At 51.2% G+C, this 25,546-nt stretch overlaps 4 protein-coding genes across 10 annotated transcripts; 3 read left to right on the plus strand and 1 right to left on the minus strand.

The window, feature by feature from the left end:
* Positions 1–63: 63 nt before the first annotated feature.
* PDCD7 (programmed cell death 7) lies at positions 64–3,773 on the plus strand. The gene is made up of 5 exons (XM_053987870.1): positions 64–771; positions 1,858–1,996; positions 2,326–2,562; positions 3,176–3,263; positions 3,630–3,773. Exons 1-5 carry the CDS (start codon positions 88–90, stop codon positions 3,745–3,747), a joined length of 1,266 nt encoding a protein of 421 aa, XP_053843845.1. The 5' UTR covers positions 64–87; the 3' UTR covers positions 3,748–3,773.
* UBAP1L (ubiquitin associated protein 1 like) lies at positions 3,766–15,369 on the plus strand. Of its 3 annotated transcripts, XR_008438914.1 has the most exons (7): positions 3,766–3,851; positions 7,914–8,068; positions 9,263–10,015; positions 10,928–11,137; positions 13,211–13,312; positions 14,184–15,236; positions 15,334–15,369. XR_008438914.1 is itself a non-coding variant. In XM_053987867.1 (6 exons), exons 2-6 carry the CDS (start codon positions 7,937–7,939, stop codon positions 14,316–14,318), a joined length of 1,332 nt encoding a protein of 443 aa, XP_053843842.1. In that variant the 5' UTR covers positions 3,766–3,851; positions 7,914–7,936; the 3' UTR covers positions 14,319–15,321. The 3 variants fall into 3 exon arrangements, 2 of the variants coding, with proteins under 2 accessions (XP_053843842.1, XP_053843843.1); XM_053987867.1 differs by lacking the exon at positions 15,334–15,369 and having other exon boundaries at positions 14,184–15,321; XM_053987868.1 differs by lacking the exon at positions 15,334–15,369 and having other exon boundaries at positions 3,787–3,851; positions 7,917–8,068; positions 14,184–15,321.
* Positions 15,370–15,945: 576 nt separating this feature from the next.
* RASL12 (RAS like family 12) lies at positions 15,946–25,521 on the plus strand. 5 transcript variants are annotated; one of them, XM_053987876.1, is made up of 6 exons: positions 15,946–16,083; positions 21,742–21,858; positions 21,944–22,000; positions 23,081–23,154; positions 23,239–23,429; positions 24,203–25,521. In XM_053987876.1, the coding sequence occupies exons 2-6, from the start codon at positions 21,750–21,752 to the stop codon at positions 24,585–24,587; spliced, it is 816 nt and encodes a 271-aa protein (XP_053843851.1). In that variant the 5' UTR covers positions 15,946–16,083; positions 21,742–21,749; the 3' UTR covers positions 24,588–25,521. The 5 variants fall into 5 exon arrangements, with proteins under 5 accessions (XP_053843851.1, XP_053843849.1, XP_053843847.1 ...); XM_053987874.1 differs by lacking the exon at positions 15,946–16,083 and adding an exon at positions 20,277–20,870 and having other exon boundaries at positions 23,239–23,443; XM_053987872.1 differs by lacking the exon at positions 15,946–16,083 and adding an exon at positions 20,277–20,870.
* Positions 16,588–20,283, minus strand: KBTBD13 (kelch repeat and BTB domain containing 13). Its single transcript, XM_053987866.1, has one exon. The coding sequence runs from the start codon at positions 19,427–19,429 to the stop codon at positions 18,047–18,049; it is 1,383 nt and encodes a 460-aa protein (XP_053843841.1). The 5' UTR covers positions 19,430–20,283; the 3' UTR covers positions 16,588–18,046.
* Positions 25,522–25,546: the final 25 nt, after the last annotated feature.

A 25,546-nucleotide genomic window follows, 5' to 3' on the forward strand; every position in this document is an offset into this window, starting at 1 on the left:
GGGCGGGGCGGGTCCTCCGGGCCGCCAGGCGGCGCTGTGCTGCGGCGGGCGCTGTGGCGGCGGCGCGCTGAGGGCTGCGGCGGGATCATGGCGCAGCCACCGCCCTTCCCCGCCCGCCTCCCGCCGCCCTTCCGCGCCTTCCCGCCGCCCTTCGCCGGCCCCGCCGTCCGCCCAGCGCCCTTCGCGGTGGGGCCCGTGGCGCCCCCGCCTTTCTTCTTGCCGCCGCCTGCGGGTGAGGGGGGACCGCGCTTCCCGCCGGGCGTCCCCTACTTAGCGGCGGCCCCGCCGCGGGCAGCGGCCGAGGAGGAGGCGGTGCAGCGGCAGCAGGATGAGCTGTGGCTGTCGCAGTTCCTCGGCCGCCGCCGCGCCGCTCCCCCGCCGCCACCGCCGCCCGCCGCCGCCAGCCCCAGCAGCGCCCGGGCCGTGGCGGTGGCGGCGCTGGGGCGGGTGGCCCGGGTGGCGGCGCTCTGCCGGGCCCTGCGGCGCAGCGAGGACCAGGGCGACGAGCCGGGCTGGGCCCGGGCGCGGGAGGAGGCGGAGGCGGCTCTGCGGGAGCTGCGAGAGGTCGTGAGGCCCCTGCGAGAGCCCGGGTACGGCGAGGCGCTGCGCAGGAAGGCCGAGAGGGCGAGGAAGAGGAGGCTGCGCCTGCAGCGGAGGAAGCACGAAGCCAGGGCGGCCAAGGAAGAGGAGGCGGCCCGAGCCGCCGAGCGGGAGGCCAAGATCGACCAGTGGCGGGCTAAGTGCATCCAGGAGGTGGAAGAAAAGAACCGGGTATGGTCCCCAGTGCCTGGTCCTGCCCCTCCCCGGGGCTCAGGACAGCGCGGTGGGGCAGGGGTGGCTATCTCTGCCGGTAGTGGGGGCACGGCGGGCTGTGCCTGCCCCACACCTGGCTTTGACTCCCTTGCTTCAGTGGGTGCCACCGAGCTGCTGCATGACTTCAGCATTCTGAGAGACGTGCTGTTCCCAAGGTCTGCAGCCCTGCTTCTTGCTTAGAAGTCTTGGTGGGCATCTCGGTTTTGCCATCCTCATATTCTAGGCCTTGACATGAAATTGGGGTTTAAGTTGTTTCTGAACCCCTGGAGGTTTTCTTCTCTGGTCCCAAGTGTCAGCCTGTCCACACAGCTACCCTGTGGTGATCCGTGCTGTTTCAGTATCCATCAGCCTTGCTTCCTGCTCTAAGGCTTGTGGTTTACAAGCTTTTTGATCTCATGGGGAAGTAAAACATCTCCAAAGCAAAAAATACCACCTCAAATTAGACTGGCTGGGAAGTGCTGGAGGCACCTTTCTGTTTGTTTTTTGCTAAAGAACTCCCTTTCTGCCATTCTGCTGCTGGGATGGTCCAGAGCAGCTGCTGAGGAAGGGTTTGTGGTCAGACTGTGGCAGGTTAATGGTCTTAATTGCAGATCTGTGGAATCGGGATGATTTCTGTTTATTGTAAAATATTTACCCTAAATTTCTGTGGCTAAAGGTTCTCAGGCTTTCATAATTCATAAATCATCTAGGAAGTGTACAAAAAATTGTGGATGTGGCACTTGAGGACATGGTTTAGTGGTGAACATGGTGGTGGTGCTGGGTTGACAGATGGACTTGATGATCTTTTCCAGCCTTAACAATTCCATGATTCTGTGATTTGGCCCAGATTTATGAGTCCCACAGCATTTTTTTTTTCTCTGAAGTCTGTGGTATTTTAGCCTTTTTTCATAAAATGTCCATGCTGGATGGTTGGCTTGTCTTATTGCTGTTACTGTGAAGTCACTCTGCTCTTCAGTGCTTTGCTAATCTCTGAAAATACCCCTTGATTTGTGTCTTTGAGGGATATCTCACACATCTCATCTCTTTTTTTCCTTCCTTTCCTAGGAACAAGAGCTGAAGGCTGCTGCTGACAGTGTCCTGTCTGAAGTCCGGAAGAAACAAGCAGATACAAAGAGGATGATGGACGTCCTGCGCGGGCTGGAAAAGCTTCGGAAACTGAGGAAAGAAGCTGCTGCCAGGAAAGGTTCGTTATGAGATGGGTCTAAACTTTTTTAATTGCACACACAGGAAATAAGATGAGGGTGCCCTGTGCTGACTAGCAAGGCACAGCTTCAAAAAGCTGTGTCTTCATTGTGATTTTAATTACAGGAATAGGTAAAAAGTGCTGAATTCAGTGGTTGTGTTTGTATGTTTTCAAGCTCCTTCTGGAAGAAGGATTATTTCAGAGAGAATTCTGTCTGTTAACAAGGTTGAGCTCATGTTCCTCTGAGAATTTGCCAGCTCTGCTCTCAAGTCTGGTATCAAACCCCCGTCTGAATCTGAAAACTTAAAATCACTTCTCTTTCTGTTCAGGTGTTTGTCCACCTCCTTCAGCAGATGAAGCATTTGAAAATCAGGTGGAGAGTCTCCAAACATTGCTCAAAACTCGCACAGAACTGTATGAAGCTGAGGAAAGAGCATTAAGGGTTATGCTGGAGGGAGAACAGGAGGAGGAAAGAAAGAGGGAAATGGAAAAGAAACAGAAGAAGGAAAGGGAACGACTACTACAGCAGAAACTGGAAATGGATTCTAAGCTGTTTGGGGATCCAGGTAAATTCTGCCTCCTGTTCTTAGCAGTGTTTTTCCACATCACATCCCCATCTCACAGACACTGGATTTGAAATGCAGGCACAGATCTAGTTGAGAAAGGAATCATCCACTGGAGTAATTCGTGGTCTGAGAATGGGGGATAAACATAGTGCTGTTAACACCTGTGGTGTGAGAGGAACTGTTGAACTCTTCAACATGGACTGCAGCACATCTCAAGCTGGTTTCATGTTGTTTTGCAAGAAGAGGTTGTAGATTAAACTGAAGTGAGAATAAACAGATAGATTAAATAATTCCAGAACCATAGATGCTTTAGTCTGGTGCTTTGGTAAGTGTGACTCAGGTAATCTGTAAAGATTCAGTGTTCATATGTTCCCTTTTTTTAGGTGGTGGAGTCAGGAAGTTTTGCTAGTCTTGGCTTTCCTCTGGCACCTGTGGTACGGACCAGGAAATGTGCAACATATAAACAGTGTTTTATATATAATTTAGGGACCTAAAATGTCAGATTACAGCTGGGCAGTAGCAAATGATTTTGCAAATTATGGGCTTCTGAGACTCACTGGAATGGAAGGTTTCTCTGGATTATTAAACAACTTCTTTGTCTGTGTTTTCACAGCTGAATTCCCACTCGCCCATCTACTGCAGCCTTTCAGAGACTACTACTTGCAAGCTGAACATTCTGTAGCAGCTCTAATCCAGATCAGGTAAAACCAAAGAAAGTATTTTATCATCAGAGATGGCAGACACTGTTTTTTGCAATTGTAAATTCAGTGCCCCTTTTGGTTTGTCAGCTTCTAAATATGGTTATGCAATGGATTGTTCTGGTTTTTTTGAGTTTCTTGCTTGAGTCATATCCAACAGATGCCCGTGTGAGGCAGAGTGCACTTCCATGCATAACCATTCAATTTAACAACAGAACATTGAATTTTCACATTTGTCTTTTGAAAAACAAGTTTAAGAGTACAAGTATTGTGGGTTTTGTATCGATCAGTAACATCTATGTGGGTGTATAAATCTTACCACCAAATTAATCCCAGCTCTCCTCTCAAACAACACTCTCTCTGTTAAAGGCATGAATGGGATCAGTACTTGGTGCCATCCGACCACCCCGAAGGAAGCTGCATCCCTCCAGGATGGGTTCTCCCAAGTCTCCCCACCAATGACACTTGGGCCACTGCTGTCAGATAATTTAGCAATAAATTATTCCAACGTTGGAGGATTGCTTCGTTATAATTACGTGTAAATATGAGAGGGTCCAAAGAGGAAGTCTCGTCCTCTCTTTCGGCAGCCAGGTATTGGAATGTCTTTACTGCAACATCTTGAAAAAAAGTTTAGTAATTGTTTCTGCTGATTGACTGTGCAGGGAGATAGCTGAGCAAGCCCAGAGCTGCCAGGTCTGTTGTGGTGTAGAATTACAATCCAGCTGCGAGTTCTTGTTAAATCTCAATCTTAATAAAGGAACATTGCTGATGGTGGTATTTGTGCCAGTATTAACATCCTATTTTTAGTGGCTTTTATCTTTATAAAGGATGATGAAAACTTCAGAAATGAAGAAATTTAAAATAAAAAGAAGAGGTCATTAGTAAACATGTTTTTATTCTTAAATGAAGCATGTCAAGCATCACTGTCAAAATAGTTCCTGTATTTTTGGGTGTAGAAAGAAACCTATGGCAAGTTTAAACGAATTCTAAAGTACAAACAAGACAAGGTTTTCCAAGGTTGATTAAAGCAGCTGTTGACATTTTACTTTTGTGGACTAAAGCTGATACCAAAACATGGAAAAAATTCCCAGTTGTGGTGAAATAGGTCAGACAGCCATGTGAATAAATACATATTTGATGAATAAGCCTGCTGGAAAAAAAACTAATAAAATCTGAAGTCTAACCTACTCTAAGTGTTTTGACTATATAGATATTTTTGTATAGGGACATATCATGTCTATAATACTTGATTAAAAATAACAGCTTTATTTTGTAAGTTGGTTGTTTTGTACAGAACAAGTAGAGAAAAATGGATTTTTGTTTAAAGCATTTTCACGCTAGGGAAGAGATTTGTTTGAGTACTTTGCATCAAATACAACTCCAACAAGGAGAGAATTGTTGGGGAAAGGTTTGTGTGAAGGAACTTCTCCCTCCTGCGAGGTGACAGAGGTGACACCTGATATAAAGCTTTCCATGTTCTGGACAGTTTGCTTGTAACTGTGACGGGCCATATGGATTTGGAGCTTTGCTGTTCTGCACAGATTGCTGTGGCACCTTTCCAGAGCTGCAGTCCTTATTCTTGCTTAGCTCCAGTGTGTGGGAATCGAGTTAATCTCACCAGTGCTTTGCCTCTTGGCGTCACAACCGTGCGTAATTCACGTGTGTCATTGCCTAAATTCAGTACTTGGGCCTTGGGTGTAATGTTAGTAGTGTCCTGGCTGAACCTTTGCACTGGTTTCTGTCAGTAAGAGACACGAACTGGTAGTTCCTGATAGAACCTGAGTGCAGAAGTTTGCAGTTCTTGCTCACCTGTAGCACCCCACAATACAGATTGCCATGAAGTTCTCTGCAGTTGGTGTTCTGATTTGCTCCTCTCTACATCCTCCCATCCCTAATGTCACTTCTAATATCTCATTACTCCAGGCCCAAGGCTGAGTCAGATCCTGGGGAGTCTTCCCTGATGAAAACGCACAAGATTCAAATATAAAAATAAAAACAGATGCATAAAACCAATACAAACCCAACACTTTCAGTTCAGGCAGTTTAGTGACCAGAGGATGCTCTGCTTAAACAATTAAACAAAACTCCTTATCCCATCAGCATGTCTGATGGAACAGGCCAACTGCTTAAGCTGTGATTATCTTAAAGCTGTCCAAGTCAGCTGCTTGTCTGACACTGCAGGAATTTAAGGAGCTGAGCAGTAGATAAGGAAGCAGCAAAGCAGCAGCCCTGTTCTCCCTGCCCTGCGAGGAGAGAGCTCCATGAGTTCATCTGATGGTAAGGACAGCTTCATACTGCTAATAAACATAGGGCTTGAAAGTGCCAGGGGGGGATCCACCTTTAGGTATGTTCTGTGTATTTGCTCTTGTCTAACGGCATCTGCATTAAAATGTTTAATGGCTTTAGTGAGGAAGTTGTTGAAGCCACAGATGGGGAGGAATGTTTAAAATCTCATAAAATACACGGACACAGGGTATTAATTTAAAAAGTGGTGTTCAGACTTGATTCTCATTTTTCTGGGTGTAATATTTCCCACTGTTTTTAAGTTTTAAAAACTTTGTATAGCCCAGAAAAAGAGAGAGGTTGGCTGTGAGTTTCCAAGATTCATATGTATCCTATTCCTCCCCTGGTCCTGGTGCAGTTTGTGTTTTTCCTGCTGTTTAGGCATATCCTCTTCCTGATGTGAACTGGTCTGTGCACTGGCCAGTGTCGATGTGAAAGTGGGCAGGGTTGGTGTGGAGAACATGAGGTCAGAGCCCTTGTAGGAGTTCCCTTCTGGTGGGAATTGGTGTTTATGACTGACCCTCTTTTATCCTCTTCTAGTAGCATTTTTGTTGTGATTGCTCCTGCCCCAAAGTACTTCTTGTTTTCTAAACTGTGGTTTTGGGAATTAACACTTATGTGAGCCTCTCTTAAAGCACAGTATTTATGCAGTGAAATACAGAGAGGTACAATACCATCATCTTCTCATATTTTCTTCATTGTGGCTTCAGACACACTCACTACCCATCACCATCCCTTAAAGTATCATTTGAACCTGAGTGCAGCCACTCTGGGTGACAGATGCTGAGACACGGCTTTCCTCAGCACCCTGGGATTTTGGGAAGAGCCAGTTTACAGCCCAAGCTGCAGGGAAGGTCAGTTCCCCCTGCATGCAGGAGCTGCTCAGGGTTGTAGCAGAAAGCTGAGGGAAGGTGGCTTTGCTTACAGATGTTTTCAGGCATCACCTTTGTCAGTGCTGACGTGGATTTTCCCTTAGGCTGAGCCCTCCTAAGCTGAGCAGATGGCCTGGCTCCACGTGGGATCCCAACACATTGCCTGTGTTGTGTATTAGTGGCAGGACATGTGCAGGAGCACAAAGCTCATTAGGGGCTCTGCTTGTGCAGGGGTATTAAAGGCTCCTGGTGTAAACAGGCAAAGTGACAACCCTGTTGTCATTCTGGTACAACCAGCTGAGTTGCCCGAGTGATTGTGCATGTTGATTGTGTGTCACTTTCTCTGGCCTGGAAGCTCTTTGTGAGTCCTTTGCCAACACAGGAAAGTGCCCTGAACCCCATCTCCCATTACAGACTGTTTATTTTTGCTTTAAACAGGCAGTTTTGTCATCCTTGTATATATTCTTCTGCATATTTCCTTTTAGTGGAATGTTTATCCTTGTTGTCATAGAAGCTGTTTGTTTTTAAAGGAAAAACATAATTGGGAAAAGCACTTAGGGATGTCACATACATACTTACTGTGTGACCTGAGGATGAGTGCTGAGGACTTTGGGATGAGCAGGCACATGCTGCCAGTACCAGAACTTGGTGGAAGACTGGCTACCAGCTCCTAACAGTTTATAATCTATAAAAGAAGTGATTTTACACACTGTCACCACTGGGAAGCTGAAAGCTCGAGGCTTCATGCAGCAAGTAATGGCTTTTCAGTAAATTGAGACATTTATAGGGACCTGATGGTGACACTTGAAGTAATATTTTCCCTGACAGCATTCCCAATTCACCAGCAATTTTTCTTTCCCCTGCAATTCCTGATCTAAAACAATCACCACACTTAAAATGAATGCATGGTCCTAAAAGCTAATCTTAAAAATGGCTTGTTTGACATCCTTCTAATCCCCAAGCTTGCCTGATGCACCGTCTCCTTGCCTGGCTCCCAGTAAGCTGCTGCAGTGCCCGAAGGAATGCCCTCACCCCAGCTCCCTGGGGATGCTCTGTGTGATGGCTTAGCAGCACGAGGCCATGTGCATGAGCTCTATCACCACAGGTTGTGCAGACAGGGGAGTCCTGCAAGGTGTCCTCCTTGGCTGTGCTTTCCCCCTCTGTAACTGGAAAAAGTGCTCAGTCCATCCCAGCTTGGGGAAGGGAGTGTGCAATGGCACCAGAGGGAGAGGGAGAGACAGGAGTGATGGGAAGCAGCAGGGCAAGCATGGAGGAGAAAAATACTCAGGATCTCTGCCAAAGGAAGCCATAAGCTTGGTCAAGTCCTTCTGGCTCAAGCTGAGAATAGCAAAGGTTAGTTCAGACAAAGCTTCCTGGTGTCAGTAATTAAGATTTTGCCAATCTGTTTTTACCCAGCTGGCACTTGAAACAGCTCATCTTTCTCTCCTTCCAGCCAGCTTAAGAGATGCTCTTACAGTTTCTGTTTCCCTTCCTCCAGCAGCAAGAAATCAGGCAGCAGCAATGAACTACCTGGATGAAGTTCCCTTCCGGACAGCCATGAGCCTCAATGGGGACTCAGAGGGAGAAATCCCTTTAGTCACTGCCCCGGACATTGAGCTCCCTGACTGCACCGACATCCTCGTGAGCACCATGGTGAGTCCACAGCCAAGTCACTGCTGGGGGATCCTCAAAGGGATGTCAGCAGCGTTCTCATGAAAGAAGGGATGGGAAACCACCTAACTGATCTCCTCACTGGCTGGTTTGCAGAATTATTGGGAGGAGGTGAGAATGATTAGTGGTGTATGGCAGTGATGATGGGGTTGGTTTGGGGTTACTTTCTAAAAATCCTTTCCAAGAAGTAAGGTTAGGGTTTTCTGGGATAGGAGGACAAATTTCAGGCTCTGCTCTGGGGTTGTTTTCTACTTTGGAGTTATCAACGTCTCATTTATTAATAATATTTATTAAATATTCACCAATAAATCTACCAGCTATAAGCAGGCACTACTACCTGGGCTGGAAGCATATAGATAGTGTTCCCCTCTGAGGCTAAACCATTGTGCTGCTGGTCCAGGCTGATCCTTATGGAGGGATGTGAGGGTGTTTTCCTTGGGGAGGCTGATTTGGGTCCACAGCTGACCCAAGTGGCAAGAACAGTAAAAACAGCATTCCTGGGCTGTGAATGTACTTGCCTGCCTGTCAGGAGGAGACCTTGTTTGGAGAGCTCTGGGACAGGCAAGGCTTGTTTGTTCCAGGAAAACCCTCAGATTTCAGTCACAAACACACTTATATTTTAAGCTGAACTATGTGGAAATGACAACTCTGTTTGGGGACCAGCCGAGACCCTGGCGCCACTAGATAATCTCATGGCTGGTTCTGCTTCTGCCCGAGGTGGCATCTCTCCTCTTGGTGGCTTCTGAGCCCCTGAAGTGGCTCTGCCAAGCGCTGCTAATGAGGGTCACAAACAAACTCTGCCACCATTCTGGGCACAGCCTGTGGCTGGATGCAATGCCTCTCTGCAGCTGCCTAAAATTGGGATGTCTGCACACTCCTGCCTCCCACAGTCAAAGTGACACAAACACCTCCAAGCATAAAATACTTTTCCAAAGAATTTTAGGTGCAACTCACAATAGTAATGACTTCATAGATAAGACTTTTTTGAAGTATGAATTTGAGGATTCCCTATAGAGATGAGACTGACACTGCCCAGTCCTACTGCCAGCCCTAATGCTCAGGGAAATAGGAGCTGATGTGGGAAGCCTGCAGCCCTTAAGATGCTTCATGGAGTGCACAGTTTGCTCCATGCCGCGTTTCTCGTGTCCTCACCAGCTGCCTCTCGCTCTTCCGCAGCACGACTTCTCGCTGGAAAGGAAAGTGCTGTACTGGGTGGAGGTGGCCTCTCAGCAGCAAACCTCCCGCCATCGAGTCACCTCCGAAGTCGTCCCCACGGCTCCCCCGTGCTGGCTGCTGCTGGTGGACCCCGCCGACAGCTACGGGGGGCGGGGTCGGGACGGGGCAGTGCGGCGCTCCATCAGCCTGAGCGCTGCCGACAGCTGCTACGGGCACGCCAAGGGCAGGGCGGTCCTGTCCGACACCGAGAGTGACACCTGGCACTCGGAGGAGGGCGACTACTCGGATGATGAATACTCCTCCACGTCTTGGGAAGAGAATGACAAGGACGAAACGCTCCTCTCCAGGAGGAGAAGCTCTGCGAGAAGTGTGTCTTCACGCCCCGGCTTTTACCAGACCCGACCAAAGACATCACCCGGCTTGCTGGAGCCCTCGCCAGAGAACAACGTCCACAGCCCAGCCAGCCCAGACCCCAGCAAGCAGAGAAGATCCATGGTGATATTTAACAACATGAAGAACGAGCTGGGAGCCGCCAGGAGGAAGCTGGCTGCTTTGGTGCATCCTTTGAACAGAGCTGCCACAGGGAGCAGGGGGATCCTGGTGCCACGGCTGCTGCCCCAGTGCCCTGGCACCAACCACAGCGTCAAATACGGGCCAGATCCAGACGTGTCCCAGCAGGGGACCAGTGTGCCAACTCCTCCGGCCACAGCCGCGCCGATCCCTCCCATCAAGCAGCACAAGCCCACGGTACCGGTGAGAAGCTTCCTTTGGTGGCCCTTTGTTCATCACTGGGAGAGGAGGGAGGTGGAGGGCGTCGAATTAGTCTCATTTGGTGGGGGCTGGCCCAGCAAAAAGGAAGCAAAATGGGGCTTTGGAAAGACTGGACCCATGAGGAATTGCTGAAGTTTTCACGAGAAGTGAAGAAAGGGTTTGATTTTGTCACTGATGTTGAAAGAAGCTTTCTGGATGCACATTTACATTCTCTGTCCAACACATCTGTGTTTTTCCCAATCAGGGTCTAATCTGATTTTCAATTGAAACACTAAAACAAGAGTAAAATATGGAGGGGTTGTCCTCTTTTTGCTACATTATCCCATTCTAACAGATAAAAGTGGGGTTTATAGGGAAATGTCCCCTTACAGACATTATGTCTTTTCTAGGATACTTTGGACTTCATAGTCCTAGTAGAAATACAGATCATTTAGTGATAGAGACAGTGATGTGAAAGGATGGAGTAAATAGTACTCTGTCAACTTAAATCTGAATTGCACCCTGCTTTTAAGAAATTGCATCTAATCCAGCTGCTTGAGAGATGTAGGAGATGAATTACTGAAAACCTGCAATAAAAGCATCAGACACTTGAATTACCAGGTTATTTATATGCAGTTGCATTTGACATGGAGTAATTAAGGAGAGATTAAATGCCTATGTGTGTTTGTACAACACCCACCCTGAACACTCTTCTCTGACCTGTATCTATAGCTGAGCCTGGATTTAATTAAGTCCAGTCTCATTTGATGCTCATTTGATGTTCCTTGTATGGGAATTTCCCTCTTCTGGAGAGAGCAAGGTAACCATCAGTATTCAGAAGCATTGCCTCAGCCTGGGTTGTTCAGCTCATTCCATGACCTGGAGCAATAAGACCATCTGTTTTTTTCCTTGCAGTCCCTCAGCCCCTACACTTGCCTCCCCCCTGCCTCCACGCCTGGACGACCTCTCAGCTGCCACAGATCCCAGCCAGATTCCTCAGCTGACCTGCTCTCTGCACTGAGCCAAGAGGAGAGAGACCTCATCGAGCCCGTCATAGCCTTGGGCTACCCCACCCAGAAAGCCATCCTCACCCTCCAGAAGACAGGAAGGCAAAGCTTAAGTCAGGTTGGTAGAGCTGGCACAGCACTGGGAGAAACTTTTGGTAAAGGAAAGCTTGATTTTAATGGAGAAAGGAATGGCTGTCTTCTTTGGGGTAGATTTTTGAAGGCCTTGCCTTTCCACTTGGTGTCAGACCACAGCTGACAGGATTTTCCATGAGATTACACTTTTGCTGTAATAAAATAGCAATGAGTTGCCCTTAGCTTCTCAGTGCATAATCACGGCTGGCTTTGTTATCTGTTCAATCTGTTGTGTGAAGCACCATGTCCTTTTGAGGTACAAATTTTGCCCCCATATATGGAAACTTTTTGCACATCATTTTTCCCAGCTGTTGGATTCGTTTGATTATTGCCATGGCTCATCCTGTCAGAGTGGGACTGTAGGAATACCTTGGAGATTTGGTTGGGCTCTCTCCAAAACACAACTTCCCTGTGCTGGAGCAAGAAGGGAATCCCTGTAAACATTGCAGCGGAGTCCCAGAGTGCTTTTCCCAAGGAACCCTCTAAAATAACCTGAAATTTATTGAAAATACTTAGCATGCAGCCTCCTCCTACCCCTGGTATGTGAGTAGGTCCCTGCCTGCTGTGCTGCATCCTCATTCCCAATGTCTCTGTCCAGATGAATGTCAGAAAGGTCCAGGTGGGCTCAGAGGCTCATGACATGAGGCAAGCTGCTGGCTTTGACTCCTTTGGCAAACTCGGGGCTGGATCTGCCCATACCAGCAGAGGATTTTAGGGCTAAATTATCCAAGTAGTTATTGCAAAGAGAGAAGGGTCTTAATCACAGCTGAGCAAGAGGAATATCCATGGGGCTGTCAAGCCAGGGAGCAAGAGCAGATATTGGCAGGACATGAGCAGGCAGAGCACCAAGCAGCTGCTGCCAGCTGCCAGTCTCCTTCCCATTCCCCTGGGAGCTGCCTCTGCTGCGTGGGCCAGCTCTCACCCGCCTGGTCGGCGCACGGAGCTGCTCTGTGGCTGAGTCATCCTGCAGCTTCCGGCTCCCTCCTTACTCACCCCGGCTGGACCAGCTCCCCAGAGCTCGCTGGAGTTTAGGTGAGCTGAGGTGGGAAGGGAAGCTTTATGTCTTCAATCCATAGAGGTTTAATCTAGGCACAGAGAGATGGGCAGAGCCCAGCCCATGTTTCACAGAGCCATGCGAGGGCGTCTTGTAGCAGCTGCTGGCTTCAAAATGAAGAAGCAGTGTGTCTTATTAAGGGTAGAAATGGGTACAGCCTGCTCCCTTCTGTATAAACCTCAGGACTCCCACTCCCTTGGAGAAGAGATTACTGCACCAAAAGACAAGGTCTGCCTTCTTCATCAGCAATTCCCATCTTTCCCATTTATGCCCAATGCAGCCAAGATAAAGCCTGACCCTTCATGCATCTTTTACAAGTACCAAACTACCAAAGTAGTCTAAATCTTCCTGGAAAATATGTTCCAGCTGAAGTTAAAAGGAAGACCTGTGCTGTGACCAAGCAGTAAAGATTGCTTGCTGTTGATACCTGAGGTTTCGATATGTGACAATGACTACTTCAACTGTTTTTGGACAGTGAGTGATTCTCTTGATATTTAAAAGATGCTGCTGGGAATTGTGCGTCAGCACTCCAAGAACAACGAGGAAAGCCAAAAATAACTGTTTACTTTCAGTAATGACAGCACACAGGTCTCCCCTGGGGTGGGCTTTGCACTTGGACCCTGGAGCAAACCCACGGGTGCCTGAACTCCATTGCATCAAAGGGATGTGGGGTCAGCTGAGCAAAGTCATCCCACCGGGACAGGCTCTGCCTCACCCTGGAGGCCATCGCTCTGCATCTTGAGTGTTCACATGTTTGGTTTCCTCCTTCTTCCCATTCCCACCCTGGGAGGGTGAAGGGGGACCAAGATGTTGTCTCCCACTGGAAATCCTGCAGACAGACAGACAGACAGACCTCCCTGGCTGAGCATTAGATGGGAACTGGCAAGATGGTGGTGGCTCATGAACCCCCCATAGGGTGTTCCTGGGAGGTGTTAAGGGGGCTCCTGACAGGCCTTGCTCCCCATGCCTGCAAGGCTGGATTAACCTGTCTGTCTTCCTCTGCAGTTCCTGAGCTACCTGGGTGCCTGTGATCGGCTGCTGAAGCAGGGCTATGAGGAAGGGCAGGTGGAGGAAGCCATGGAAATGTTCCAGTACTCGGAGAAAAAGGTCAGAATGGGATGGCACAGCCCAGCCCTTTGTGCTGTGTCCTCCAGGATCTCTTTTTCGGTGGGCTGCACGCTTCCCTCTGCCTCCACAGGCCCTCCTGCAGCCTCATGGAGGGCCAGACCCCTAGGGCAGTGTCACCATAAGGACCCCTGGGGGAGGACACCTGCTCCTTCACTCTCCTCCACCCTTCTCGCTGTTGTGCATCACGATGCTCACTCAGCCTTTGTGTGAGAATCCCGTCCCGAGCCCACCAACACTCACACTGTGTCCTGCCCTGCCAGCTCTCCCTTCTACCCCCAGGGAGGAGAACCATGGAGAACTGGGCATTTGTCTCCATCATCAGTCTCCCCCTGGGGGTAATGGAGAGCCTGGGAAGGCAGAGCTGCATGAAATCCAGGCTGGCAGTGTTTGCCGGGATGCCGATGCCTGTAGGATTGCCATGTCCTTAGGGCAGTGGCAGTGGGAGGGTGCCTGGGTCTGAGTGTCAGGGAAGGGTTTATTTATTAAGGACACAGCTCCAGATGACGTTGTGGCGCTGGGGCCTAGCCTGAACAAAGCAGAGGAGCAGGACAAATGAATTCCAGCTGTGCTCACTGCCATTCCCTGCTCTCTTCATAATGCAGGCAAACACTGCATGGAATTGATATAAATAGTATAAGGAATAGTGAAGCTAGAGGCTGACTTTATTAAATATTTCTTATTTAAGACGTTTCAATGCTACCAGGGATATGTGTGTCCTCAATCTGCTGTCACAGTGATACAATTTAGCCAGATCTGAGTGCAGCCTTGTCCCACAGCACTGCTTTTTCTGAAACTACATGATATATCCATCCATGATAACATCATTCTTCTCTCCTCCTTCTTCCTCCAGGCAGCTGAATTCTTGCATCTGTTGGCTCAATTTAATGATATGGGCTTCCAGCAAAATGAAATCAAAGAAGTTCTTTTGCTTTGTGGGAATCAGAGGGAGAGGGCTCTGGAAGAGCTTGTGATGAAAACCCACTGAGCAGCATCCTGGAGCAGTCACAGCTTCCCCCCTCCACATCAGACCAGAAGGACTCAGTGATTCTGCTGCTCCATCCCCACCCCTGGAAGCACCAGACACACAACTTCAAAGCTCTGCTTTGGTGTCTCATTTTATGGACATCAGTCATAAGAGTGTTTATCATTCAGACACTGACTGCATAGCAGGAATGTTTATCTCTTCACCCACACATCCCCACCCTTGATCATCTCAGCTATTGAGATTAAAGAAGATCCAAACTGCCTTCGGCTTAGATTTTTGCAAAAACCAAACCAAACCAGTGTTCTCCCTCCACCTGGGGTGATGGGTGTCATGTTTTAAGCTACAATCAAGTTGGGATTCTTAAAAGATTATATAAATCAACAGAATAAATTGTTTTCCTAAAATCTGAAGGCTCCTGCAGGAACATGTGTTGGTCCTGGCTTGGGAAGAGTCTCAGCTGACTTAGTCATGGTTGAATATTGTAATTGAAATCCACTTTGATCACATTAGCTTCTCCTTTTAAACCAGATATTTGAGGAAAATACACAGTTCCATGTGGATAAAGAAAGAAAACAAGCTGCCCTTGCTCTGAAATACATGAGGTTTATCCAGTGCAATGAAAAACGGTGGAGGAAAAGGTTTGTCCTCAGGCAACTTCATGAGATCAGAACAGAGAGATGGGGAACTGCTCACTGCCCTCATGCTCTGCCCAAATCAGGAAAATTCAGGGGATACTTCCCTAAACTGTGAATACAGTGGTTCCAAATGAAGTGAAGCATGAATGTCAGCATCAGGAGCATCTGGATGTCCAAGGGAATTCTGTATGTAACTGAAGGACAGAGAATGGGAGATCCAGATCACTGTACAGGATGTGTGTCTTGGCTTGGCAGTGGAACAGTGACAGTGTTTTCACATAAAGTATGTTATTTTCGTGTGAATTAGAAACAGATGTAATTTCTTTGAGTAAAGATGCTTGGGGGGGTTCTTCTGCAACATGTTTGTCTTTTTCTGTCAGCATGCCAACTGGCACAACCCAGCAGAGAAAATCCTTAGCTGTATTTGTACCATTTTCCATTGTACCCTTCCAAACAATCTCCCAGTGCAATGTGCTGCCATCAAGGTAAAACACTATGTCCCTTCTCCTTGGATCTCCAGGTGGGTGCCAGACAACAACAGGAAGGTACAGCTCTCCATGGCTGCCTTCATTCTTGCCTGGATGCAACAAGGAAACTTGGCATCCATGTTTTGGGGGAGTTGACCCATCCATCCCCAAGGATGCTTTATTCCTGCTCTTCTTTAATGGCACTGAAACAGAAAATGTGGCACCCTGCATGTCCTAGGGAGATATTCCTGGGGAGCTCACAGGCTCTTTTTGGAACTCCCAGCCCTGTTTTTCCTCCTGCTTTCCCTTGGTTATACAAGCTTTTATTTTTGATACAGCCCATATAAGGCAAGTCCATCTACAGACAGCATTTCCTTACATTCCCCCTTGCCAAGATGATGTCACCTTAAAAACGAGACTTGCAAAAGGTTAAGCTGTGATTAGGCAGATCGCGTCGCCTCCAACTGTGATCTTTGGCGGAGCAAACACGGTGAGGATGGAAAGGAGAAGATAAGGGTGCTGTGCTGGTGCCAGAGGTGCTGAATTCTGGTGGAGCAAAGCGCACTGGCAGCATTGTGCCAACTCACTGTGCAAAGGCTGAGCAGCTTCTCACCCTCCATCCAGGTTTGTTTGGTCCTGGATCTTGGATCATTTCTCGCAGAGGTAAGAAATGTATCTTTTTTCCTCCCTTTGCATCTAAAATTATCTTGATTTTCTTTTTGGATCACAGTCTGGATTGATGAATGCAACAAATGGCTCTGGGGAGCATCCATGCCATACTCAGCTGCCTGCCAAGACTCACACTTTCCCTCAAGTGCTACACTTAAAATCTTAAAACCTTTTACATTTTGTTGACAAATATCTTTGTAAACCCCTGAACTGTCAAGAAGCAGCATGTAGAGGTGGGGAGGAGGTTGTATCACTTGCTATTGGAGCTGGAGGGTAGGGGTGAGCCTGCCAAGTTCTGTGGTCTAGGGTTGGCCACAGGAGCCCAACATAAATATTTTAGTAACAGAGTTATTTTAACTTCATTTTAATGGATGTTTAAGCTGTTCAGCTTAAAATTGCTTTAAAGCAATGTGTTTCCATGTGCTGCTCTCAGGAGAAGACAATGTGAAATGTTAATTCATTAATTGCTTTTGTCTGGGAAGGGGACAATGATTTGATTTGATGGGCTGCTGTAACATTCCACCTGGGGACTGCAATGCTGCTCAGCTCACAATGCCCACAGTGCAGAGCTGGGACGGGTCTGTCAGTGTCCCCTGCCTCCCCCGTGCCACCGCCAGACCTGCAGCTCCACCAGCAGCAGTCCCCTCATGGGTGACATTGGGGTGGTGGCCTGCCCCAGTGGCAGAGAGCAAATGGGGACAAGGTGCATCCAGTGGATGGGTGCAAGCTGGGGTTTTCTGGTTTGTTTTGGTTTGCAGTTGCGTTGAGTGGGTTTATTCTCAAATGCGGGAACTGTTTTGAAAATGCTGAGAACTTGGCGAGGATCAGCAGCGGAGATATTGAGGCATCCCAGCTGGTATCCCTTCCGCTCCCTCCCGGCCTGGACAGCACAGGCAGCCCAAAGCCTGCCCCATGGATGGGAAACCAGCTGAGCTGGGGTCTGGGTTTGCTGCTGCCCTGGTCTCTGTGGTCACAAAGAGGAGCTCTGTGCTCCTCAGCCATCCCCAGAGCTGGTGTTGAGGGCTCAGGCAGTGGGATCTGATGGGAACAGCTCCTCTGGCTGTGGAGCTCTGCAAGCCTGGTATCACCATGTAATGGCTCCCTAGCCCTCATTCCCTTTTGGCACTCTCTGTACTTCCAAGCTTTGCCATGTCCTCAAAAGACCCTGACTTGGCTCAAGCAAGTCTCTGGTGAGAACCAGCACTTGCCACCCCATTGGGTCTGTGCCGGGGCCTGAGGGGGGTGATTGATGTTCCCAGGTCCCAGAAAACCCTTGGCACATTAAGCACCTGATGCCCAGGAGCTGCTTTCCTTCATTCCCCATCTCCCCTCCTCCTCCCAGGACCCCGTTGCAGCCACAGAGAATTCCCAGGGGAGTGCGGGGCTCTGTGGGAACCGCACTCCCACGTAAGGCTCTGAAACTGAGCTGCAGCTGAAAAAGCATTCGGGGCAGAAGCGAGTCCTGACACAGATCCCTGTTAGGAGGTATTTTCCTTCAGAAGCACAGGAGGAAAAAACCTGCAAGAGTAAATGTAAAACACAGCAATGAGAAGCTTTTCTATAGCTTTTCCTTTTAATTCCGGCATGTAATGAATGATTTCCCATCAAGGCAGAGAGGAGGTGGAATGCTGCACACCCTCAGAGTGCAGTCAGAATAAATAAATCCCATGTTTGCATCTCTATGGTATCTGTCCTCTGCAGAAGCCACAATGTCCTGCACACAGCTGGCTTGTGAGCTCATGGATAACAGGACTTTGTGCCCGTGCAGGGCAGGAAGAGGCAGACAGGAGCTGCCCTTTCCCTCTGGCAGGGTCTAATGTCACCTCCATGGTCCAACATGATGCATCCCTGGACCTGAGAAGAACTCCATGGAGGAGGAGAGGAGCCCAGGGGAGCAGTGAGTGCAGAGCTGAGGCCATGTGCAAGGAGAGCATCCTGACATGGGATGGGGGACCAGCTACGTCGCGATGTCATGGTCACGTCTCGGCAGCCGCAGCAGGAAGGTCTGCAGGGAGCCGCTGCGTGGGAAACCTGCCCGCTCCTTCTTCTGCTTCCAGGTCTCCTCTTCCACGGAGTAGAGCAGCGTCAGCATCTTGTTGACGGTGTAGATGGTGTCACCCCTGACGACGGCGGTGAAGAGAGCTCCCTTGCTGTTCATGAACTGCCCGGGCAGGGCGCTCCACTGCCGCGACGTCAGGTTGAAGCAGTCGATGACACAACGCAAGAAGTCGTCGTAGGGGCCGTTGCGCATGACGTAGAGGTTGTCACGATGGGCCACCATGCAGTGCCCGTAGCTCTGGTGCCGCTTGAGCTCGGTGACGGGAAGCCACGCGTCTTGCTGGGTCTCGTACTCGTAGATGACAGTGGTGTCCAGTGGCTGCCACAAGCAAACGAAGATCTGCCCCAAGGCTTGGGCACAGGGCGCTGCCGTGCTCGGTTGCGGCAGGTCAGAGACGAACGTCCAGGTGCTGGAGGCCAGGTCGTACCTCTCCACGGACTTGAGCGAGATCTTCTCGTACTCGCCGCCGATGGCGTAGAGGTAGCCCTCGTGGCCCACCAGCCTGACATCGTAGCGCAGCTGGTGAGGGCTGGGGAACTCGCTCCAGGCATTGGCATCAGCATCGTAGCAGAAGCTGCTCTCCACCACCTGCTTGTTGGCCCCGTAGACGCCACCCACGATGTAGATCTTATTATCCATGGTTGCCATGCCGGCTAGGAATGTGCTGGCGCTCAGCGGAAGGCAGGAGAGGGTCCTCCATGTGTTGGTCTCCTCGTCCAAGTAGCAGATGGTCCTGGAGAGGTCCTCCAAGAACTCGAAGGTGGGTGTGTGGGCTCCCACTGCCACAAAGGTGCTGGGTAGGAGGGCTTCCACGTAGGCCAGCAGGTCATCGGAGAGGCAGTCCAGGTACTCCTCCAGCTCGGCGTAGCTGTCCCTGATGTAGAGTGCGGCGCAGTGGAAGAGATCCAGGAGGCCGAATATGGCAGCGGCTTGGTACAGCAGGATGCAGTTGTCAGAGTTGATGGAGTGGATCAAGTACTTGGCCAAGGGCTTCACCTGCAGGAAGGCAGCACATTCCACTGCCTGGAAGGTCTCCTCGCTGCCAAGGATGGGCCTCTCGCCCGCCAGCACCCGCAGCATGGCGAGGAACCCGGCTGCACTCAGCTCCCCCAGGCCGATCTCCTCCTGCGTGCTCTCCCTCATGCCCGAGCGGAAGAGGGCACGGAAGTACTCACTGCTCTCCACCAGCAAGGTCTTCTCCACCAAGAATGACTGTTCCTCCACCCGGATACGCACCCGCTCCGGGGGTCCGGCCTGGGAGCCTTCCTCCTCTGGGGTCATCCTTGCCTGGGACCTCAGCAGCTCTCAGGGGTGGGGGAGCACCTGATGCCCCTCCGTGCTGTGCCCCTGCACAGCCCCCTCGGGCCTTCTCCACCCTTTGATGCCTTTGCTGCACTGCCCGGCAGCCTTGTAATATAAATACCTTGGGCTAAAGATAGCTGAGCTCGTGACCAGGGCCCTTCAAAGGCATCCACCAGGCTCAGCTGCCCCCACAAATTTGGGCAGGGTTCCAGTGTCACCAGCCAGCACTGGGCATGGCAGAGGTGCCTGGATCATCCCATGCAGTATGCCCAGCCACTCAGGAGAAACTGGGTTTTGGTCTCTCCCCTCTCAGGGATCCTCCTTATGATGCCCTAAGGAACAGTGCCCCAACCTGGGGAGGGCAACACTTGTGTGGCTGGGAAGAACATCTGGCCACACTATTTTTTTTCACCTGGGGAATCTCATTGTGAGAAAAAGGAAGTGCAGCAACCTCTTGTCACCAGAAAACCTCCCCTCTGGCCTCAGGGCTTGCCCAGCTCCCCATAATACCTGGCTGTGGGAAGAGATAAACCCCTGTTTACTGACACAGAGCTTGAGAGTGAGGAAAAGTGTTATTTGTGGCACATCACTTGTTTGTGTGCTAATCACAGATTTTTCTGGCTCGAAGTTCCATTTCAGCTCCGCCATGGGATGCCAAGGAAGGCTGACATCAGGGCTCACCTGGGGGCTCCTTCCTGGATCTCCCCATCACTACCTGTGACTAGTTTGCAGCTAGTGTTTTCTTTTGATGAAAAATTTAACCTGAGCAGCTCATCCTGTTGAAGGTCTTTTTGCTCCTTCCTTAACCTCCTCATCCCAGCATCTGGGAACTTTCCAGGCAGTGCATGATGGCAAAGCTGTTGCCTCAGAGTCATGGCCACAGCAGGTTCCCCCAGAAATCTGAGTTTAGGGGAGAATGGGAGAATTTTGCACTTGCGCCACTGTCACCGATCCTCATGGATATCCAGCTTAAAATACCATATTTAGTTCCAATTGCTTTTAAGCACCCTAGACCCGTGACCAAAGGGGGTCTGGGGTAACGGGTCCTCAGAGGGGCTCTGCTTCCTGCAGGGGAGTTATCCCCGTGATCCCCATCCTCCCCATCCCTGGGGCTTGCAGGGACTTCCACACTCCCAGACTATTTTGGGAGGGTTTAAAAATATCCTGCCTGTATTAACGGGCAATATTCCCAAGGGCGCAGCAGCCCCGCATGGCCACGGAGCAGCCTTGTCCCCCCAGCCTCGGCTATGGCCCCTCCCGCAGTCCCTCGGGGCCGGCCCAGGGGCCTTATCCTGTGGTCCCGGGCACTGAGCCCTATCCCAAATGGCTGTGATCACCATGACAACGCTGACTTCAGCCTCCGCCACCTACTCGGGCTCAGAGCCACTGGGTGCCGGCTGATGGATTGGTACGGGCACTGGTGAGTACTCCCCGGGCTCCCTCTTCCTCTTGGGACCGAGTCTTTTGGTTGGGAAAAGGGTATTTCTCTGCCTCGAAAGTCTCTGCCGGGAGCAGAAGGTGTCAGTGCTTAACTGCGTCCGAAGGAGCCGGGCAGGTGGTGCACAGGATGGCTGGACAGGCAGCTCCGGATGCTGCTCCTGCCTGCCGGAGGTGTGATGAGTTTGCCGGCCTCAGACAGGACAGAGGGACCAGGTTTGGGCTTGCTGGGGACACGGCGAGGAGCTGAGGGCTCACGAAGGTATCGGGACACGGCGAGGTGGCCACCAAGGCGAGGCACTGCAGGTCTCGGGCCCGGGGGTCCCTGCCCGAAGCCAGGAGAGCTCGGGGTGCCGGCGTGTGCTCTGCCGGGGGGACTGTCCTCGGGGTGGCCGGGGCAGCGTGTCCAGCCCCGCGGCGTGGCAGCTTTCCTTACAAGGAGTTTGGCTGGAGCCCGAGCAGCGGGAGCTGCGCTCGCCTCCGCCTGCCTCATTCATCGCAGCCCCGGCCGTGCAGGGGCCGCCGCTGTCCCGGCCCCGCGCTCACGGAGAACCCCGCGTCTCCTCCGGCCGTGGGTTTTAAGGTGGGAGGCTGCGTTTCTCTTCTCTTTCTGGGGTGTGATGGGTGGGCAGAGGGCTGGGGGGGTCCTTCTCTTTCGGTGGGGTGCTGGCCGCCACTGTGGGATGAGGATGCCAGCCTGGCTCCAGGATGCGGATGGAAGAGGGGGCATCTCCCACCCTGGTGCTGCTGAGCTCTTCTCTCCCCCAGGCTGCGACACGCACGAGCCAGGCAGTGAGAAGGTTCCCATCCGACATGGCAGCGGGTGCTCCATGTCCCCCCGCTCTCTCCCGCAGGACCGAGGATGTCCTCGATGTTCGGCAAACCCCGAGCCAGCACCGAGCGGCCGCCCCAGAATTCCCTCCCCGAGTGCAACGTGGCCATCCTGGGCTGCAGAGGGGCCGGCAAGTCAGGTGAGACGGGCGGGGCAGGGCATCGGGGAGCTGCCGGCTGCCGTCAGGGGACACCTGCCTCACCTGCCTCTTTCACCTCCTGCAGCTCTGACCGTGAAGTTTCTAACCAAGAGGTTCATCAGTGAATATGATCCCAACTTGGGTAAGTAAGGCACGTTCTTATCCCATGGAGCATCCTTCCCAACTCCCACGTTTCCCATGAATGTGGCATGCAAGGAGAAAGAAAAAACAACCCACCCAAAATTATATAAAAAACAACAAGAAGGGCTGGATTTGACCCAAAACCATCTGCTAAAACAGAGGTGAAAGCAGTGACATCTCTGGGGGGACTTACCATGGGAATGTTGGCTCCTCGCATTGCCCCCAAAAAACCAAAAGCTGAATTCTTGAGGCTCTTTGAGGAGCATCTCATGTCTGTTGGGCAGGGAAAAGGCTGAGGAAATGAGGACGGGTGCACAGCAGGCGACCCTGGGGCTGAGTTTTGCAGTGAGCAGTTCTGGGCATTTTTTTTCCACTCATTTGAGAAATTAATAACTATTTTCCTAGGCCTGACTCCAGGCTGTGGGGAAGAACCATAAATGATTTATCAGGGACATTAAGGAGATATGGACCTTGTCCAAGAACCAACTCCAGCCCCTAATAATTCAGTGAGTCTTAGAAAGAAGGATAAATCCTTTCTTCCTCAGATATTTTTGGGAATGTGGTTTCATCTTCCCACGTCAAAACCTTTCCGAAACACATCCGTTAAAAGCTGGCCCAAAGAAAGCATCTTTCTCCTGGGGGAATGGCTCAACTGCTCTCCCTGCCTGCCCTCCTTCCAAAAGAAAGGACTGTTCTTCTCACTTGATTTATTGGGAAACAGTCCCATGTCAAGCCTCCAGATTGCTTTATCTCATCAGGCCATGGCTTTTAGATAAGGGCTGAGGCCTGGGTGCAGTGATTGCTGTGCCAAGCTCCTTCCCCTCCCTCCTTCTCCTGTGGGAGTCCACACTTGCAGCACGTGGGGAGAAATAAGCGCTCCTAGCCAGGCTTGCCCAGCAACATCACCACCAGTCCCCCAAAATAAAGTTGCCTCAGGAAGGAGTAAGGTGGGAGGCATTGGTGGAGGATGCTCCTCATCAGGGCTGAAATTTTCCCATGGTGTCCCAAGCATCCTGGGCTTTGCTTGCCTTTGAAGAAGACAGGATGTGCCAGCCCATCCTCACAACCACCCTTCTTGCAGAGGACACCTACTCCTCAGAGGAGCTGGTGGACCAGCAGCCTGTGCTCTTGAAGGTGATGGACACTGCTGACCAGGTAAGGCATTGTGGGGGTGATGACCAGCTGGACCATGGCTTGACCACGACTGGACTGCAGCTCAGGCACTCCTCTCACCCCCAGGATGGCCCCGGGAACTGCGAGCGCTACCTGTGCTGGGCCAGCGCCTTCCTGGTTGTCTACAGCATCGACAACAGGAAGAGCTTCGAGGGCTGCCAGCGCTACCTCGAGGTGCTCGCCCTGCACGCGCGGGGCTGCCAGCGCCGCTGCCCCGTGCTCCTGCTGGGAAACAAGCTGGACATGGAGCAGTACAGGTACCGGGCACGCGGTAAGGCTGCCTGCTCCCCGTGGGAGAGAGCTCACACATCCCCATCCCTCCTACTGGGATGCAAAGCCCAGATCTGATTTTTCACGGGCATTTCCACCCCCATTAGTATTTGCAACATCCTCCCACATCCCTGAAGTTTCTGCTCTCTTGCCCGAGGGCTGATGTGTTTATTTTGAGCCCGTTGATATTTTCAGTAGGATGTTTTTTGGCTGAGTGGTGAGGCAGCGTCACCATCCCTTGCAGGGCTTGAGCCAGAGGAGCCCCTCTGGACATGCCCTTCCCTTCCCTGGAGCCCTCTAGTTCCAGCCCCACTGCCAGGACTGGATGTGCCCAATATGTTTTTCTGGCCTTTTGTGCTGCTCTGTGGTCCCACGGGCCCCTGAGTCACGTGCATTGCTGGAACCCTCTTGCTCCCACGATGGAGGTATCCCCCTCCCCAGAGCAAGGACCTGCCCCATATCCTCCTCCTTGCTTCCCAGTGCACTGTCATCACACTCGCCCCTGGGTTCCTGGAACACATCCCTCACAGGAGAAGCTGTGTGATTCCCCAGGGACACAGAGGCCATTACTCTGGGATTTTGGGAAAGGCAAAACTCTTTTGGACTCATGTACCTGCTTGTCCCAGGGCAGGGATGGGCAGGTGCTACCTTGGTGCTCTTTGGAAAGGAAGCGTGGGATGCACGATCTGTTACCTGCACCTTTTTCGGGTGGCTGCTGTGCCCCAAGGGATCCTGCACCCATCCCCTCCCCTCTCGCCAGGCAGGTGCTCTCAGCAGAAGGGATGTCCCTCGCCAGCAGGTTTGGGTGCCTCTTCCATGAGGTGTCAGCATGCCAGGACTTCGCTCGGGTGCAGCACGTCTTCCACGAGGCCGTGCGGGAGGTGCGGCGCCAGGCGGAGTGGAACCTTCCCGTGCGGCCACTCTTCATCTCCGAGGAGCGGCCCTGCCCGCCCGTGGCCACGCCGGTGGCCCTGCCCACCCACCACAGCTTGGCCACCTGCACCTTCAACACCCTCTCCCCTGTCAACTACAAGGAGATCCCCTCGGTGGCGCAGGCCAAGCTGGTCACCGTCAAGTCCTCGCGGGCTCAGAGCAAAAGGAAGGCTCCCACACTCACCTTGCTGAAAGGCTTCAAGATATTTTAGGACACATCCCTGTGGGCTGCAGAGAGGGAGAGAGAGAGACCCTCATCCATCCCCCCAGCTCCACAGCAGCTGGGACCTTCCATGATGGACTCACAGGCACTGCAGCAGCTGCTGGCAGACGGTGGCCCCGGTCTCCGTGCTGTGGCAAAGCCAGCAGTGGCAACTTGGCGAGCAGGCAGAGTGCCAAGGGTCTGACATGGGCTGTGGCATCACTCTGCCTGCCCCTGCCCGGTGCTGCTGTGGTGTTTGCACCCTGTCCTGCTACTGCCACTGGGGCCAGCCCAGTTTTCTGTGAGGATGCAGCAGCTCCCAGAGGAGCCAGAGCTGTGGATACCATTGGGAGGGGATGGGCCAACCCCATGGCCACCAGCCAGTTTGGGCACCTGGCCCACAGCTACAGGAGCCCAGGAATGAGGAACTAATCATTAATCCAGCATGGAGGCACATCTCGTTCATCCCACAGGTCCCCGACTAAGCAATAAGTAGGAGGATTTTTTTTTTTTTTAATCCAGATAAAAAAGGTGCAGATACTGTTTCAGCTGCTTAAAGGCCTCAGGTGGCCTGAAACAGATACCCACACATCAAGCCAAGTCACACCAAAATTGCTGCTTTTTTGCTCAACTTTTTACACTATAGCATCCCTTTCCAAAGTCTTTGCAAAGAGATGCTTTGCTGACAAGAACATGGTCTGCAAAGCCTGTGTTTAAAAGACTGATGTATTTCCAGTAATGTCCTAAATTATTTCATGGCTTCTACGTGTGCCCAGTGGAGGACACAAAGGGAATCCTGGAGCAGACCAGGCTCTACCTGTGCCTGAGCCAGGGTCAAGGGCTGGATGTTTGGTTTCAGGTGCTCTATCAGATTAAATGTTCTGCTTCTCCCTGGAGTTGCAGTTACTTTGTAGAGTAAAATATCCATGTGTATATTTGTACATATAGCCATATAAATATATATATATG

This window comes from Vidua macroura, chromosome 12 (genome assembly GCF_024509145.1).
Source record: "Vidua macroura isolate BioBank_ID:100142 chromosome 12, ASM2450914v1, whole genome shotgun sequence".
Lineage (NCBI taxonomy): Eukaryota > Metazoa > Chordata > Aves > Passeriformes > Viduidae > Vidua > Vidua macroura.